This window comes from Sarcophilus harrisii, chromosome 5 (assembly GCF_902635505.1).
Source record: "Sarcophilus harrisii chromosome 5, mSarHar1.11, whole genome shotgun sequence".
In the NCBI taxonomy this organism is placed as follows: Eukaryota; Metazoa; Chordata; class Mammalia; order Dasyuromorphia; family Dasyuridae; genus Sarcophilus; species Sarcophilus harrisii.
The window spans coordinates 2,501,664-2,518,369 of record NC_045430.1 but is presented as its reverse complement, the minus strand read 5'-3'; the positions used below and the strand labels follow the sequence as shown (position 1 = coordinate 2,518,369).

At 50.3% G+C, this 16,706-nt stretch overlaps 1 protein-coding gene across 1 annotated transcript in view; it reads right to left on the bottom strand.

Annotated features, from left to right (window-relative positions):
* Positions 1 to 16,706, bottom strand: part of TBC1D22A (TBC1 domain family member 22A) — a 268,659-nt gene that overhangs the window by 235,136 nt on the left and 16,817 nt on the right. Inside the window, exon 4 of the mRNA XM_031941147.1 lies at positions 15,191 to 15,370. Within this exon, the coding sequence (XP_031797007.1) occupies positions 15,191 to 15,370 (180 nt within the window). The remainder of the gene's footprint in view (positions 1 to 15,190; positions 15,371 to 16,706) is intronic.

Genomic DNA, 16,706 nt, shown 5'->3' with positions numbered 1-16,706 from the left:
AGGTAGGTACTATTTATCCCCATTTTACAGATGGGGCAGCTGAAGCTGAGAGGGTGAGTCACCCTCAGGCCCAAGGTCCCCTAGCTAGTAATAAACATCTGAAGTCAGAGCTAAACTCCAGTGATCTGGCCACTGCTCCATCTAGCTGCCTAAATTAAATTGTTCACCCACTTACAGATAAACCAATTAGTCCAAGAATAAAGTAGAACATCACAGTGCTGTAAGAAATGATGAATCTGAGAATTTAGAGAAACATGGAAACTCTCAAATAAACTGATGTCGAGAAAGGAAGCAGAAGCAGACAATCTCCACCGCAACCACAAGCTAATGATCACGAGCCCCGTGCCTTCCCTTCACTTCCTCCCTTCTAGGCTCATTTTGCTGAGATGAGCATTCCCTCGCCATCGCTGCCCCTCCTCCCTCCCCTTCCCTTTCCTCTTTTCCCCTCCTACCCTTCTCTCTCTGCCTCCCTCCTTTCTCTCTCTCCCTCTCCCTCCTCCTTACCCCTTTTATTCTCCCCCTTCCCCTCCCACAACCCTCCTCTTTGATTCTGGTCACAAGGACGGTTCCCTGGCTAGGGGAGGGAGGACAGGAGAGAAAATAAGAGTGGAGAAACTTCCCAGATTGCCATTTTTTCCCAACAAATTTGTAAAATGGCTTCACGGATCCAGAGGGCAGTGAGCCTGCTTCCACCTTAGAAAGGGCCTGCAATCACTGGGCAAGTGCGTATCACAGGGAAGAGAGGCAAGTACAAAGAATGACTCTCTAATAGCAACAAGATCATTCTAACGGGGAAGATGAATACATATAAAAACATCAGTTTGATAAACACATGTGCGCCTATACAGACACAGTAAATAAGTCCGAGGTAACTGGGGGGTGGGCACAAAAAGCTGAGCTGAGCCAGGCGCTTGCACTTCCATGAAAGCACAGGCCGTCTTTCGTGCCCGCCCTCCTGCTGAGGGAGGCCGCTGCCCCGCTGCCAGGACCCCCAATCTCACCTGCACTTTGTTCAAGCTGAGATTATAGGGAAGGGTGTTAAGCAGAGCAGCCAGTGGAGGGGGCAAGGAGCATCTGGCTTGAGGAAGGATCAGAACCCTGGGCTTGGTCTCAGAGTGAGAGGTGCCCCCAAACTGGAGGGGTGAGCCTGGCAGAAGGAACTGCTGCGCCCAGAAGCCTTCAAGCAGGAAATGCCATGGCAGGAATGGGGTGGGGGCGGGACCAGCAGCCCACCTTCCTGCAGAGATGAGCCTGGGGCCGCCTGGAGGAGCTCTAAGGGATGCTCAAGCCGGTTCTCTCCTGGACTCTCCATTTCCAACAGCCCCACCGGCCCTCATTTCAGGGTCCACTTTGTGACAGGGGTGCTGGGCTCAAGCTGCACCAGGGAAGCTGAGTCTCTACCTCGCCACAAACCCCAAAGGCAAATCGGCCATTTCTCATCCCAAACACATGTTTCTAAGCAGCAGCTGTCTTCGGGAGGGAGCTTCCTAAGACACCACTACAGTCCCACTCGCCCCACGCCCAGCTCAGGCAGACAGCACCGGGCATTCGCGGCTGCATTGCCGCCCAGCTGCGGGCACCGGGCTCCCGCCAGGATCAGCTTCCTCCCTGGCCAGCACGTCTTTGCTGACAGCCCGTGACCCGGTACACCTTTAATGAAAACAAGAACAACAGTCTCTCAAGTGCTTTCCTTGCAACTAGAAGCAGATCATCATTCGATCACTTTCACATAAAAGAGATGAATATTTTGAGCATAATGATTTTACGGGGCTCGACAATTTCTTTCCATGCATTATTCATTTTGTGACACAAAACTGTTATTTCACTGAGATTACTGTAAATCGCTACATGAAGAGCTGGCTTGCATGAACAATTAAATGATAGATATGATAAACTAGATTTATAAGCTTTATGTTCCTATAACATAAATTCCTTGAATGATTTAACTCAGCAGAGCTAGAAAATTCTTCCCGGACGCCAGATTCGTGGATCTGCAGCTCCCCCAACAGCATTTAACCAAAAACTACGGGCCAAAGGCGAAGAGGAAAACCTTGAATAAAGGGCTTGCTATTACTATGGTAACCACAGCCACTGGTCTCTAAAATGAATAATAGCTCTGCTAGGTACTTCATTAAAATTTTTTCAAGCAAACAGTGCCCTTCATCTCCTCAATGGAACAAAAGCCTTCTTCAGAACGTACCGAGAAAGCTGAAAATAAAGTCAGCTATGACACTGTGACCAAGCTGGAACCTCTGCAGCCCAGAGAAAGGAAGATTCCAATCGGCCAAGATGGAAGGAAGTTGGCTATTTCTTTACTTTTGGGGAAATGGAAATCCAAACTGCTTAACTCTTAACTTGTCCGTGACCTTCATCGATCACCCAGAGGAAACAGCATCGGGCACAGAAGAGTGAGTGGCCGCCAAGAGACATCTCAGGAAATCAGGACAGAGACTGAACTCGCACCCATGATGCAACCTCCTGGCCTCCCAAACATTGGGGACTGTGAGCCTGGTCATGGAAGGAGGACACGGACATCAGCTACCCCAAGACCTCCCTGTGGGAGTCACAGAGGGGAAACAGAGACTTGGAGCCTGGGCTTGGGGCCTCTCCCTTGTGTGGTGCTCCCTCTAATTCAGACTCGACTTTCTCCTGCTGTCCCTGACTGGATCTTGCCCTCCCAGAGGACACAGATACAGCAGCTGAGGTAGGTAAGCCAGGTCCCAAACACATGACACGACAGCTGACAGCCTCTTCCCCCTCTGGGACCAGAGGTTCTGAGAACAGGGAGCCTAGCAAGGGGAGAGCTCTAGCTGTGGAGAGGGCTGTCACCTGGGCACTCCCTCTACCAATGAAACCCCAGTCTAGTCCTTATGACTTTATCAAAAATATCTGTGAGAAGAAGCAGATTTCATGAGCCCATAAATCTGAGACACACAGCGTGGGTTTCCCGAAAGCCCATAATAAAATCATCATTGCCCAAGCAGACACATCATGCCCACCAAGTCCACTTGCGCCCATGCAGAAAGCCCCCATCGATTAGCAGCCCAATGGTCAGTCATTTCGAGGATCCAGGGGCTCCAGTGGTGGCTGTTGGGGTGTCACAGATCCATGATCTCAGCAGTGAACTACACCTTTTACCTCTTAGATCACTGCCTGAGCCCTGAGAAATGGAGGAAGGGGTCCACTGGGTGGGCCATGCTGTACAAACGGAGATGGACGCCCCAGCGGCCTTTCATCCAAGATTGAGCAGGTAGAGGCAATGAAGGAAGAAAAGGTCTTTCTGTAAACCTCTGTTCCCACCACCCAGCCTCTTCCCTTGTCCTGAGGTTCCCCCAGCCCTCAGGGAGGGAAGACTATCTCTTTGTGCAGCTGAAAATGACAGGTTCCCACCTGTACCTTACTCACCAAGCCTTACCTGAACCCCGAGAATGACACTTTATCTAGCCTGGCTCTTCGCTCGCCTCCCAGAACCATGGCTAATGAGGAGGGCCAGACCAAAATGTTGCATTCGTTCTTCTGCTAAGATGCCCACTTACCTGCCACACAGCACCTACTCTGTGCGCCCTCTCAGCTCCTACATTTCCTCAGCCACCGGCTGCAGCTGAACCTGGCTCAACTTCTCCATCCCTCCCCACACCTGTCCTGCAGGGCTGCACGCATGCCAGCTCAGTCTCATGAAGTCCTTCTCTTTAGCATACAGCTCCAGCACCACCTTTAGGTCGCCCTGCTCCCAGGTAATGAATGTCTCAGACACATGCGTCTTTTTTCACAAGAAAAGTGAATATATTCTGTATATATTCATCCACATATGGACTGGCTTTCTCCCCAAATGCCTCAGTACCAAGCCCAGTCTCTGGCACATAGCAGGTACCTGATACATTCTTGTTGATGGAGTCATTAATTATTCTACAAGTTTTTCTTTATGTTGAGCTGATATCTCGCTCAATGTCACCTACCAGTCCTGATTCTGTCCTCTGGAACAACTGAGGCAAACCTATACCCTTTTCTACACCTCAGACCCGCGAAGATTGCCATCTTGTCTCCCCTTCCCTGAGCCTTCTCTTCTCCAACTCAACGTCCAGTTATTTTGAATGATCCTCAGGTCTTCAACATTATGGGCACACTCTTCCAAAAGTCATTCGAGCTTGGCAATATCCAATTCTCCAGAACCGGGCCCAATTCCCCAGCTGCTTCTACTGCCACGTCTTTGCCAAAGAACCAAAACTGTTAAAAACTTTGGAAAGACAAAAGCATGTTTGTAACAGCAATAAAAGTGGCTTTTTTAAACATGGCAAGCTTGGTTTGTTTTTGTTTTTCCTTTCTTCCATTTCTTTACACTGAACCCAAAAGGATAAGAAGGCATCCTCTCGGGCTGTTACCTTTCTTCCTCAGTTATTTCCCTTGCATGTCCTTTCTCCTCCCTTAGGTTAAACATCAAGAAGATGAAAGGCTTTCTGTTTTCCCCAGACCCTTCTCTCCTGGCTGTTAGAAGGATTGACAAAGAAACCACCCCAACCCCTCAAGGCACGAACGCCTCCAGCAGACCTGAATGTCAAGGACAACTTGTGCAATTGAAGCCCATCCCTTCGACTGCCCACTTTTTTCCTCTCCGGCCAGCCAGCATCAGCATCCGTGAGCTGTCCAGGGCAGCCTCCCTACACCAGCCCAGCATCAAACGCCAAGCTTCCACACAGAAAGCCTATTATCATATTTAAAATATTCTGGTGTGGCAGCCCATCTTTCCAGGTACTGACTCTGTCTCACTCATCAGCTAGGCTCTTCAGCTTCCAAAATGATAAAAAAAAATTAGGCTGTAGAGGGAATTTTCCCTAAAAAGCGGTTCATGTTTCCAAGCCATCTGAACCAATGGGTACGTTGCCGCCATTTATTTTCATTTGATTTATCACCTTCTGGCCAGAGACCTTTGGGAAGGAGCAGCTACGACTCATGGATCAGAAACACGCCAAACACTGCCCAGGCAGGAATTCAAGTACTTGAGAATTATTTATTAAAGCTCTAATAATAAATATTAATTATTTTTTCTATCACCGAATGGGTGTGAACTCACTAAAAGAACTTCACAAAGCAAAAGTCATTATACACCAGGTACACAACGTGGCACCCAAGGGAGCCAGAAGTAGCCATAAATTAAAATGATTAAAATGATCATTCAGACAGCAACCTCAGGATAGATGGGCCAGGGTGACAAGACCAATGTGGAAGCAGCCATTTGTAAGTGTGCTGCCAGCCCAGTGACAAAGGAGGGGCCCCAGCAGCCAGCACACTGCCAGAAGGCGCAGAAGGGCAAGCTCCAAATCCTGGAAGCAGCTCAGGAGGTGCACTGAGCTCAGAGTCTCAGGTACGAGGCCCAAACTCTGATCTCACTCCAGTACCGAGCCTCTCAGGCAGGTGGCCCTCCCGCCCTCAGCCTCAGTTTCTTTTCTGTAAAATGGAAGGCCCTCAAGAGCCTGTTGCAGCTTCTCCAAATTCTGATCCAGGAAAAGCCCACAAAGGAGAAGGGACTTGCCCCATGTTCAGTGGCTCCGATGTCCATCGGAAGCAAACACAAAACCTTCTGCTCAGCCTTTTAAGCTCTTCCTAACTGAGCCTCTGCCTCCTCCTCAGCACGGCCTCTCTGGCACACCTGGCTGTCCCACAAAGACCCTCCATTTTCCACTGTCTGGCTAAGGAGGGGGCTTTGGTTTGGAATTCCTTGGACCAGAGAACTGACTAAAATTTATAATACAAGTCATTCCCCAATTGATAAATGGCCAAAGGAAAGAACAGACAATTTTCAGACAAAGAAATTAAAGCCATTTCTAGTCATATTTAAAAAAAAAAAATCTTCTAAATCACTAGAGAAATGCAAATTAAGACAACTCTGAGGTACCATTTCACACCTCTGAAATTGTCTAAGATGATAGGAAAAGATAACAAACAATGCTGTGGCATGAGAAAAGTGGGATACTGATGCATTGTCGGTGGAGTTGTGAAATGATTCAACCATCCTGGAGAACAATTCGGAGCTACGCCCAAAGAGCTATTAAACTATACATACCCTTTGATCCAGCAGTCTCACTGTCAGGTCTGTATCTCAAAGAGAAAACAAAAAGGAAAAAGGACCACCATGTGCAAAAATGTTTGTAGAAGCTCTTTTTGTAGTGGCAAGAAACTGGAAACTGAGTGGATGCCCATCAACGGGAGAATGGCTGAATAAGTTGTGGTATATGGATATTATGGAATATTATTGTTCTGTAAGAAACAATCAGCAGGATGATTTCAGAGAGACTAAAGAGACTTACTGATGCTGAGTGAAGTGAGTAGAACCAAGAGAACATTGGACACAATGACAAGATTATGTGATGGTCAACTATGATAGACTTGGCTCTTCTCAACCATGCAGTGATTCAAGGCAATTCCAATAGATTTGGAATGGAAAATGTCAATCACATCCAGAACTATGGTGACTTAATATGGATCAAAGCATAGTATTTTTACTTTTTGTTTCTTTGATTTTTCCCTTGTGATCTGATTTTTCTTGCACAACATGACAAACATGTAAATATATTTAAAAGGAACATACATATGCATCCTATATCAGACTTCTTGCTGTCTTGGGAAGGGGGGAGATAAGGGAGATAGATAAGGAGAAAAAAATTAGAACAAAAAGTTTTACAAAAATGAATGATGAAAACTATCCTTACATATATTTGGAAAAATAAATACTACTAAAAATTAAAATATGGCAAATAAAAAGTCAGGAAACATGCAGTAAGGTAAGTTGTATGCCTTATACATCAGGCTTCAAGAACAGGAAAAGTCCATTGGCACTCAGCCAGCTCACACCCAGAAAAGTTTGAATAACATGTGATTGAGTGGTCACAAGAAATAAAAAAAAGGGTCTTCCTCATTCGCTGCACTTTTTTTTATTGAGGAAATAACCTAGAGTAAGTGGAAGAATTGAACAAGCTTTAGTGGTATATTTATTTAAAGGTCTGATCTAGAAGTTCATTAAAGTGAAGAGACAAGGGAATGATGTCATCTGACCTGATTATGGAACCAACGACCTGGAGGGGCTGGCAGGGAGATGAATGAATGGTGGCGGGTGCATGAATCACAGCTCGGACAACTTTGGACACTACAGAGCATATCAATAACCTGGAAAGAGCCACACATTCGAAGAAGATAAATTACAGACAGACAAAAGTATGAGGGCCGATAAAATAGAAAAGAACTCGGATGGAGTAGGAGTATGATAAAATAAATGCTAAAAGTAATTCAAGACAGAAAAATTTAAGGCTACAGGACTAGGAGAAGTTAAAGAATGAATTATGGGAGTGGTGGGTATCAATAGACATAGCAAGAGCCCACCCTGAAGGCAGATTCAGCGGGGATTTGGAATCCTGACTGCTGGTTCTTACTTCCAGCTGGCAGGGACCAAAGCCAGCCTAGCCCCTCCCTAGGCCTGCTTTCCTCCTCTCGAAAAAACAAAGGGTAGGAGAAGAAACTCCACATTCCCCAAGGACCTTTCCCACTCAGGACATTGGAGCCGGTACAGAACTACCAAAAACACTTGACAGATCATTTCCTTTTCCTAAGAATGTAACTTCCCCTTGGCCTTTTTTCTCCATCTAGAAGCATTTCTCCCATTCTTCCTGGGAAAACAGGAAGTTTGCCTTGAGAAGTCTGACTCAGAAGCCCTAGCCCTAATAGACATACCACCAGAAGAAAGGGCAGCTACTCAAAGCTAATCTCCATTTTCAAACAACATTAGAACAAGAAGGGCCTTGCGGATGGTCCAGGTCCCTGATTTGGGAGACCCTAGGGTGACAAATATTCATTGAGCGCTTCTCTGGCCTTCCACTTTGCTTACAACATGCACTACTGCCCCCAATCACACTGACCATCTCCCATCCCAGAGACACAAGTGTGAAACAGATCAAATCTCTGTCTCGCGTTGCCCAAAGGGGAAGCTTGCCCCAAAACTTGGCCTCCAATCCGGCTCGACCCTTCCTCTGGCCAAGGGCACCTGGTCCATACAATGGGTACAAATGGCCAAGTTAATCACCTTCTCAATCAAATAACTTCGTTTTCTGAGGTGCCACCCTATTTTTATATCCCTAACATGTTTTGCTTCCTTCTATTTCCAACCAACAGAGAATGCCAGAGAAGGGAGGGCCCTGAGCCTACAGACCAAGGACTCAGTCTCAAATGGGAGTGACACTGTTAGTCGACCCCAGTCCTTCATTCTCCAGGGAAGAAGCTGAGATCTAAATAAGGGAAAGGATGCTGCAAATCTGTCACGTCATGGGAGAAAGGAAGGACTTGGGCCTCCGGAGCACCAAACTGTGCTTTTTCCTCTGTTGGGGAATTCTGTCTACAATGAAGGCCTCTGTAACTCGGGAAGTCTGAGGGGGGAGCTAGGACCCAGGGTAACATGCCCCATGTGTGTCAGAGAAAGATCTGAACCCGGGTTCCTGGCTTGCTGCTGTCATCCTGCAGCCATGCTGCCTCAACTACAACTAAAGCAGCCTTTTTTAAAGAACTTCATTTGCATGAGCCACAAGACAAGTCGACTCGAGTGACCCATGCCCGCAATCACCTGGGAACATGAGTAGTATTTTTGTGCCTTTTTGCAGCTGAGGGCTGTGACTGTGGAAGATGGGAGGCCCAGGGGAACGAAAGAGCTGACAACAAGAGATGCTAAAGGACAGAATGCTGGGAAGGGCAGGGAGCTTAGGACACGGAAGAGAGAGCGTATTTGGTTGGAGAGGCGCACACCTGCTCAGCAGGGCTTTAAGCAGAAACTTGAGGGCAAGGGCAAAGATCCCAAGACAGATGGGTGAACCAGGCCCCCACAGGTGGAAGGCAGAGAAGCCAGCAGCAGGCGACAGAGCCCAGGCCAAGAGGGCCTGGCACAGAGCACTGGGGGTGAGCAGCCAGCCATAGGACGCGGCAGTGTTAAAACAAGGCCGCCTACAAGTTCACACAAGCACATCCCTGAGCTGAGGATATAGCAGCACCTTCTGGATCAGGCTGACAGGTCAGTGGGGAGTGCTTCCCTAAGGCGGATTACAGAGCAAGCACCAAAGCAGGAGGCCACCATGACCAGAGGCTTCGATGGCCCACAAGCTGCAGGAGACCATGATGCACTATTACAAAACATCCGGCAAATTCACATCTTTCCTGGCCATTGCATCTCTCACCAGGTAACCTCAGAAAGGGCAACCCATCCTGAATGCAGCGCCTGAACAAATGCCCAAGCACCAGAACAAATGCCCGAGCGCCAGACCAAATGCCCAAGCACCAGAGGGGATTCTTGGATCAGCCTCAAGTCCTGAAACTCCTCAAGACGGGACCAACCCTAAACCTAAACAAACAGACCCCCAAAGGCTCAGAAAGTCAGCTCCAAAGATCAAAGAAGACCAAGGACCTGAGCCAGAAAGATCCAGAGGAGATAGAAAACATGGCTACACAGTAGCCCCTCTCACAGAAACTCAGACCCACAAAGGACGAGGACAAAGGAAAGGCCCCCAGCCAAGTCTGTTGTCGCACCCAAGACGATAAGGGAAAGGAAAAGGGGACTCACAGGAGCCTACTGAGAAGAGGCCCTCCACAGCCTGATGCTTCCTCGCCTCCGCCAAGGCGTGCTGGCGTTCCTGTTCCCATGAAACCACAGGTTTGATTTTCTCTCCTGAGGAAGACCATCAGAATGGGGGAGAGCAACAAAAAGTCACGTATCCCAAGGAAGACTCTCAAAAAGGGAAAGAGCCTGAAAACCATCACAAGGAAATAGGATAAAATGCCAAGAGCAGTATTTCCATCAGCTCCAAAGAGCTCTGGAAATGGGTTTGCATTCAGCAGACAAGGAGTTTCTGTACTTTTCAATTGTTCTTATCAAGGAAGAGCTCCAATCCCTATTAATTTCAATAAGTCAGAAGAAGAGAAGAGAAGCACAAATCCCAAGCTGAGAAGTTTAAATTGTACAGGGGGGAAACTGAGACCCAGAATTACAAAGGCACTTAAGTCATCAAATCCAGGATCTGATTCCAGATGCTCTAACGCCAAACCGAATGTCAAATACCATTTTTGTCCCCGTCCCCATCTCTTCTCAGGAAGTAGGAGGATTAAAAAAGATGAATAGAAATGGGTAAGGAAATAAAAGAAAAAAAGATCATGAAAGTCCTTTCCAGCTCCCAAGCGATGATCCTCTAATCCTATTAAGTGCAACACAAAACTCCCTTTAAAACTTGCTGAATGCTGTTTTTCAAAGTGTGTTCACATGAGAGTGGGGGTGCCGGCCCCCTCCAGAATCTTAGCGTAATTGAGCTTGGCTCATAATTCTCCCAATGAACACTCAACACAACAGACCCTGAATTGCTGAGACATGGGACGACAGACCCCAGAGACAATAAATCCCAGAGCCGGGAGGTTCAGAGGAAAAGACGGTTTCAGTGGGATGTTAGCAGATTTAGTAAATAACAATGATAATGGTTAGCATTTATATAGCACTTACTATGTGCCAGGGCATTTGTACCACAACACTTTACAAGGACTCTCTCATTAGATCTTCACAATCTGGGGAAAGCTGTTATTATTATTATTATTTTTATACAGCTGAGGAAACTGAGGTAGGCAGAGAGGAAATGACTTGCCAGAGATGGCAATGGTCTGAGGAAGGATTTGAACTCAGATCTTGGTGATGATGGGGCTCTGTGCACTATGGCGTCTCCTCGCTATCAGTAACGCTCAGATTGTGGCCAAAATTAGCATCACATCTCCTTTCCCACCCTCTCAGCTCCAAGGTTCTAAAGATGCTCCAAGTCTGAACACCCAGGAACTACCAGGGGAAAATCTAAATTGAGGGTCTCCAAGGGGCACAGGGAAGGGGGGTGTGTGGCGGGCATGAGAAGTATGTGCCCCAAACCAAAATCTATGGAAGGGACCGGGAACCCAGAGTGAGAAGGATAAGGGAAAGGGGGTCCCCAGCATACTGGGAGGCAGCCCTGCTGAATTATTCAGGTTGTCACCTGAAATGCCCACCCCCGAGCTAGATCAAAGGAAAAGAAGGGGGCCAACAGGGCCCACTCCCTCCCACCACCATGTCAGAACTCTGCAGAAGCCCAGGCTGGGTCCTCAGTGCAAGTCCCTGAGACCTGGCACACAGGAGGCCCTTAATCCCCATCTGGGGGGCAGAACTGAAGCTGCTAAACAAGAAGGGGAGCTGGGAGCCCCTTCCTTGTCCCGCACTACAACTCCTGGCCACCAGGGGACGCAGAGACTGGGACTCCAAAGTCAGTTCCACTGCCCACAGTGAGACCCCCTAAGCTCACCCATGTCTGAGGGTCCCAAGCCCTCCCAGAGAAGCCATGAACTTCCCAAGTCTGGGGCCCAAAGGCTTCCTTACTCTTGTCTATGCATCCTACCATCCTGAAGAGATTCTCTCGGCCCTGCCCCTGCCCCTCAGAACACCTGATCCACGCCAGGCCCTATCGGCCCTGCAGTCGTGACCCCCCCCCCCCATACCTCCCAATCTTGGGCTGAGCCCAAGGACTGAGGGGCTCCCATGGCAGCAGCAGAGGGTTCTCCGGCCACAGGCCCAGGGACCAAGAATCAGTCTCAGACCTGTCCCTTCAGTCTTCCTCCCTTTTAATCCCTGGTACCCTCAGCACCTCTCCCAGGGCGGCCCCTCCTCACTGACACTCCCCACCCCAAGCCGCCTCTTCTGGGTCCGGGGGCCCCTGGTCTTGCTGTACCCCCCGCTGTATCTGTGCCCATGTTTCCCATCTCTGCGCATTTGGGGTCCTGTCAGCCCCCCCAGGCATCTCTGGGGTATCACACAGGCCACAGGCCATCACGTTCATCGACACAAAACTGCTCAGTTTAGGGAACTCCAGGCTCCCCCAAACCTGGCCTGATACCAGGCTGCACCTGGTCCCCAGGTGCCTGCCTTCCCTCTCCTGCCTCCCAACTCTGCCAAGCCCAGGACCGAGGTCGCTTTGCTCCCCTCCGATCTCTACGCCCCAGCTAGCCCCTCCGGCTCTGTTCCACTCTGAAACCCTTCCCCCCTGCCCTCCTCCCACTCACCAGCTGTTCCATGAGCTGTGACTGGGCTGCTGCCCTGCTCTGTCCGCAGGGCTCCACTTCCTCTTCCTTCCCCTCAGCTGAGAACCTCAACTGACTGCATCGATAAATGGGGGCACCCCTTGTCCACTCAACTGCTGACATCCCCCCAGCTGACAGGTGGTTGCCCCTATTCCCATCCCCTCATGTTCTTAAGTACATGAACCCACGCCCATCAAGTGGTTCACTCGTCACCTCCAAAGCTACTCGAGCTCCCCAGATCCTTGAAAGACGCCCACCAGCGTCCCCCTCCCTTCCCCCTCCCCCCCCCCCCCCTCCCGGGCAGTGATCATTCTGGCTCTGCCCACTGCTCCCCTTCCTCTCTGGGAGGTCCGGCTTCAGGCCCTCCTCACCTGGAACGGCCCTGACCAGTCACAAGGCCAGACCTGAAGGTCTCCTCCTCCATCCTCAGCCTTCCTCCCACACAGGCCCCTCCCTATCTCCAGGCTCTCCCCCTGCTGGTCCAACTGCTTCTTGATTGCCCCCTCCCCCTTTGGTCTGCACCAGGCCCTCTCCTCCCCCCTCCCTCAATAACCTAATCAACCCTGGTGGGTTCAATTCCTTCTGGGCCACTGGCTCACAGATCCAGCCTCACCCCAGCTGGCCCAGCCCTGCAAACTGAGCATCTCATCTCAAATGCACTGGGTCTGAAGCGGAACTCCTTAGCTTCCCCTTGAACTGCCCCTACCCCCCCCCCAGTGCCCTGCTCTACCACCATCCCCACCATCCCATGGGCACTAGCCCAGGAGTCACCCTCAGCTCCTGCCCGCCCTTCCCCACATGCCCACCCAAACCTTGGGCTGGCTCTCTCAGAGTGCTCAGAGGGCTTACCCAGGTCAGGCCCTCGGCCCCCACCAGGCCACCTCCTCAGGCTGGCTGCCTCGAGTCTCTCTCACCCTCTCCAGGTCATCCTAAGCAGTGCCAGCTGGACACAGAGCAGGGCACTGGCATCAGAGAGGGGGACTGGTACAGAGCTGGGCACTGGCATCAAGCAGGCACCAGCAGCTACTTATCAATGCTGATGGGCTACTGCCTGCCCAGCCATCCCCCATCATTCCCAGCCTACTCTATGCAAACATGAAAGCTTCCTTCTTCTCCTCAAGTTCTAGAAGGGCTCCCCCCTCTCTGATGGTTAGTTTCCCCAAGCAGAAGTCACCTGTGAGCATGGGCTGGCACCCAGCATGGCATGATGGGCCCTCTGATGCCCAGGTGCCAGCAGGGGCGAGGACCCAAGAAGTCCCTCTACCCCTTCAATTCTGAATTCTTCTTAATATATTAAGTTGGGGATGACAATGCCTGCAGGGAGGGCCATGAGTCAAATGAGAGGATAGAGAGAGCCTGACAGAGACCTTGCTGAGAAGGAAGAGGAGGAAGGTGATGGCTGCACCCCTTGATGGCAAAGGCTGCCACCCACCTACACAGGAGGAAGCAGGCTTAAATTGTTTATTGGGGTCAGGTTACTGAGAAGCCTGAGACCAGGCCTCCGACTCGGCCCTTCTAATACCGAGATTACAAACAAAGACTCCCCAGGAGACTCCTGGGTAAGCCAGCAGCCCCAACAGTCCCAGAAAAGCCCAGCCACCTGACCCAGACTCCAGCAAAGAGCTTTAAAAAGGCTCGGAAGCCACCAAGCCCAGAGGCAAACAGGAGGAGCAGCCTTGGTCCAGCCGAGACTGCCACGGGGCAGTTCAAAGGAGGATCAGCTGTTTCACCAGCTTTGGGAGCTGGTTAGGAGGTTGGGGAGGAACCAAGTCCCCTGCACCGTGGCAGAGACCACCACCAGCAGATGAATCCTGGGGCCACAGCGGGAAAGGAAGGGGCCCAAGGTCCCAGGGAACAGAGTGCACGTCTGAAGACATATAGAGCTTGGGCCAATCGACCAATATTCCGGTAGAGCTTAAAGTGGTCTTCTCTGCTCCTGCCTCCACTAGCAGGAGACGGATTTGTCACATTTGCTTAATGAGTGAATCCCTAGGTTCACGCTCTAAATCTAAATGCTGTAAAGAAGGAATGTCTAAAATCCCAGGAGAATCTGAGAAATATTGAAGGAACCCAGAAATGCTCCTCCATGACATAAAAGGTACCTGTCATGGGCCTGTAGGGGATCACAACCATCATCAGTGCTGAGTTGAAGGCTCGATCAGCTACCTTTTCTAAGGTAGCACCATATTCAGGGACCTTATAGGGTACAGAAGGGTCTAAACCATCGAGAGTCGAAGGTGTCTCGGAGCAAAAAGAGGCCATTGAGACCATTTGTAGAAAGAAAAACTGTGGGGAATCATGTTGTATGCAGACACAAATTGAAGCACTAACATACTCACAAAACACCAAAACTTCCCGTGGCAGTGGGGTCCAGCCTAGGAAGCGTGGTTTGGGGACCGACACATCGGGGGGGGTAGAGCCCTCCATGCTTCCCAAATGACTTTGCACACAAGAGCCCCCAAGACCAGCAAGACAGCCTCTGTCCAGAGGGGACAATTAGGAGGCAGCAGCATAAACTTTGGGGGCCTCCTCAACTATTTCTTCCTCCAAGCCCAGCAGATGTTTGTCACTTGCCTGTTCTAAGCAATACAAGAAGCATCTGTTCTCCTTCCTTCAGTAGGGCCCTGAAGAGCCTTCAGAAATAGCCCTGCAGTTCATTCGGTAGTAAAAAGGTCAATCAGGCTCATGATCCTTCTCTTTTCCAAGTCTCATTTTTAACTATCAATGACCCACAACCCCACTGAAGCAGCCGGAGTCAGGGAGCCAACTGCAGGACAATGAGGCACCTCGTCTATAGAGAAAAAAGGGCTGACCCCGCTTAGAGCAATGGCCACTGTCGCCCCAAAAAGCCAGGAGTCTCTGCTGGGCTGACAGGCTACCGCGCCACCCTGAGACAGCACAACAGGAGAGCAGCAACAGCGTGCCAGGTGCCCTTACGCTGGTGGGCTGTATCACAGAGAGCCACAAGCTCCACCCAAGAACTCAAACCAGCGGGGCTCAACAGCCCACAAGCCAGTAAAGGCCACGGGGGCTTCTCTGCGCTCCAGAGAGCCCCGACAGGGAGCCTGCAGTGGACGACACTTACCCAGATCTGTGTTGGGCCCCGCGAGAAGCTGCCTGAATTTCTCCAGCCGATAGACCTCCCTCTCCGTCAAGGCCGGGGGGCCAAGCACATTCTTGTCATCCGATCCATAGCCTAAAGGGGCCGTGGAGGCATAAGGGAGAGACTGGGAGCGCTGCAGCGGGGTTGCGTCACTGAGGATTTCTGCAAGAGGGAAATGGAAAAGGACCAATGAGCCTCTCCAACCCTCCTGCTCCCACTGATCCAGCTCAGCAAGTACTTGCCAGGCATGCCCTCCCCCACCCCGTAACTTAAGAGTTCCCCCCCATTTACAGGTTCTCCCCAATTCTGCATTTCTGAAGAGGGGAGAGAAGGTCTCTTTGGGAGACAGAAGCCCCTCTCCTTGGGTTGTGGGAGCTGTAGAATAAGAGACGACGCCCAGAAAAGCACCAAGATGAGCAGAGCATTCTGGGAAGGGAGCTACCAGGCCATCTGGAGAGAACGTGCTTTGGTCAAAGTGCACAGGGTTCTCAGCAAAAAGCTTAAGAAAGGTGAAAGTTCACCAACATCCCCAGCAAGGGCTGTGTCCCTAGATGGCTTTTACAAGGGGGCAAAGACTAAAGCAATGGAGTCAGGGGATCTGAGTTATAGCCCAAGACCCGCAACGCTCAAGCTTTAACTTCTCATCTCTACGATGAGATTGGCTGAAACCCAAGGTTGTTTACCTGGGTCACAGACAGATTTTAGGAGAGGTTAGGGGGGAAAAAAAAAAGACAGCTTCCTTTACTACCTCTAATAGAAATCTGATATTTCCTTCAGTCATTTAGAAACTCGATTGTGGGGAGGGGTCCACCAGGCTGCCAAAGGGTCTGTGACACACCGCAGCACTAGATCGTCTGTCTCTGTGGCTCCTTCCAACTCTGGCAGGCAAGGCAATGACATTTAGTGGGGATAAGAGGGAAGTTCTGCATGAAGGCTTCAATGAGAAAAGAAGCTACAATAAGGGAAGAAGGCAGGGCTGGAGAGGCAGTGGTCTGCGGGAGAGCTGAATGCTATCACCAACTGCACACTGAGCATGTGCCAGGGGGTAGGTGTGGCTGCCCAGGAAGCACTAAGGCTTGTGACCTGGCGGTGCTGTCCTGGTCAGTGCCCAGCTGGGCTCTACCCAGGCAAAGGGCCCCCAGCTGAGAGAAAGGGAGGAGCTCCAGAGAAGAGAAAGATCCTACTAGCAGATACCCACAAGAGAACTGTGTCCGGAGCCGGATATAACAATCCTTTGTGCTCCCCCTGTGGGGGATCTCACCCTCTCGCAAAATCACACTGCTTTGACAAGCCAAGAACAAGCTCGGAGAAGTTCTCATGTTCTGGTCATGAAACCCTGCCAAGAATCAAATCTGTCTCTCTCTCTTGCCATTACCCTTCACTGTCAGGGCTGTAGCTCCCCACATAGCCACTGGCAGAAGTTTTGCGATGTCCCTACACTGTCTCAGGATCCCTCCCTAGGGTCAGGGCCCAGCACATGTGCCTGATCTTCCTCCTT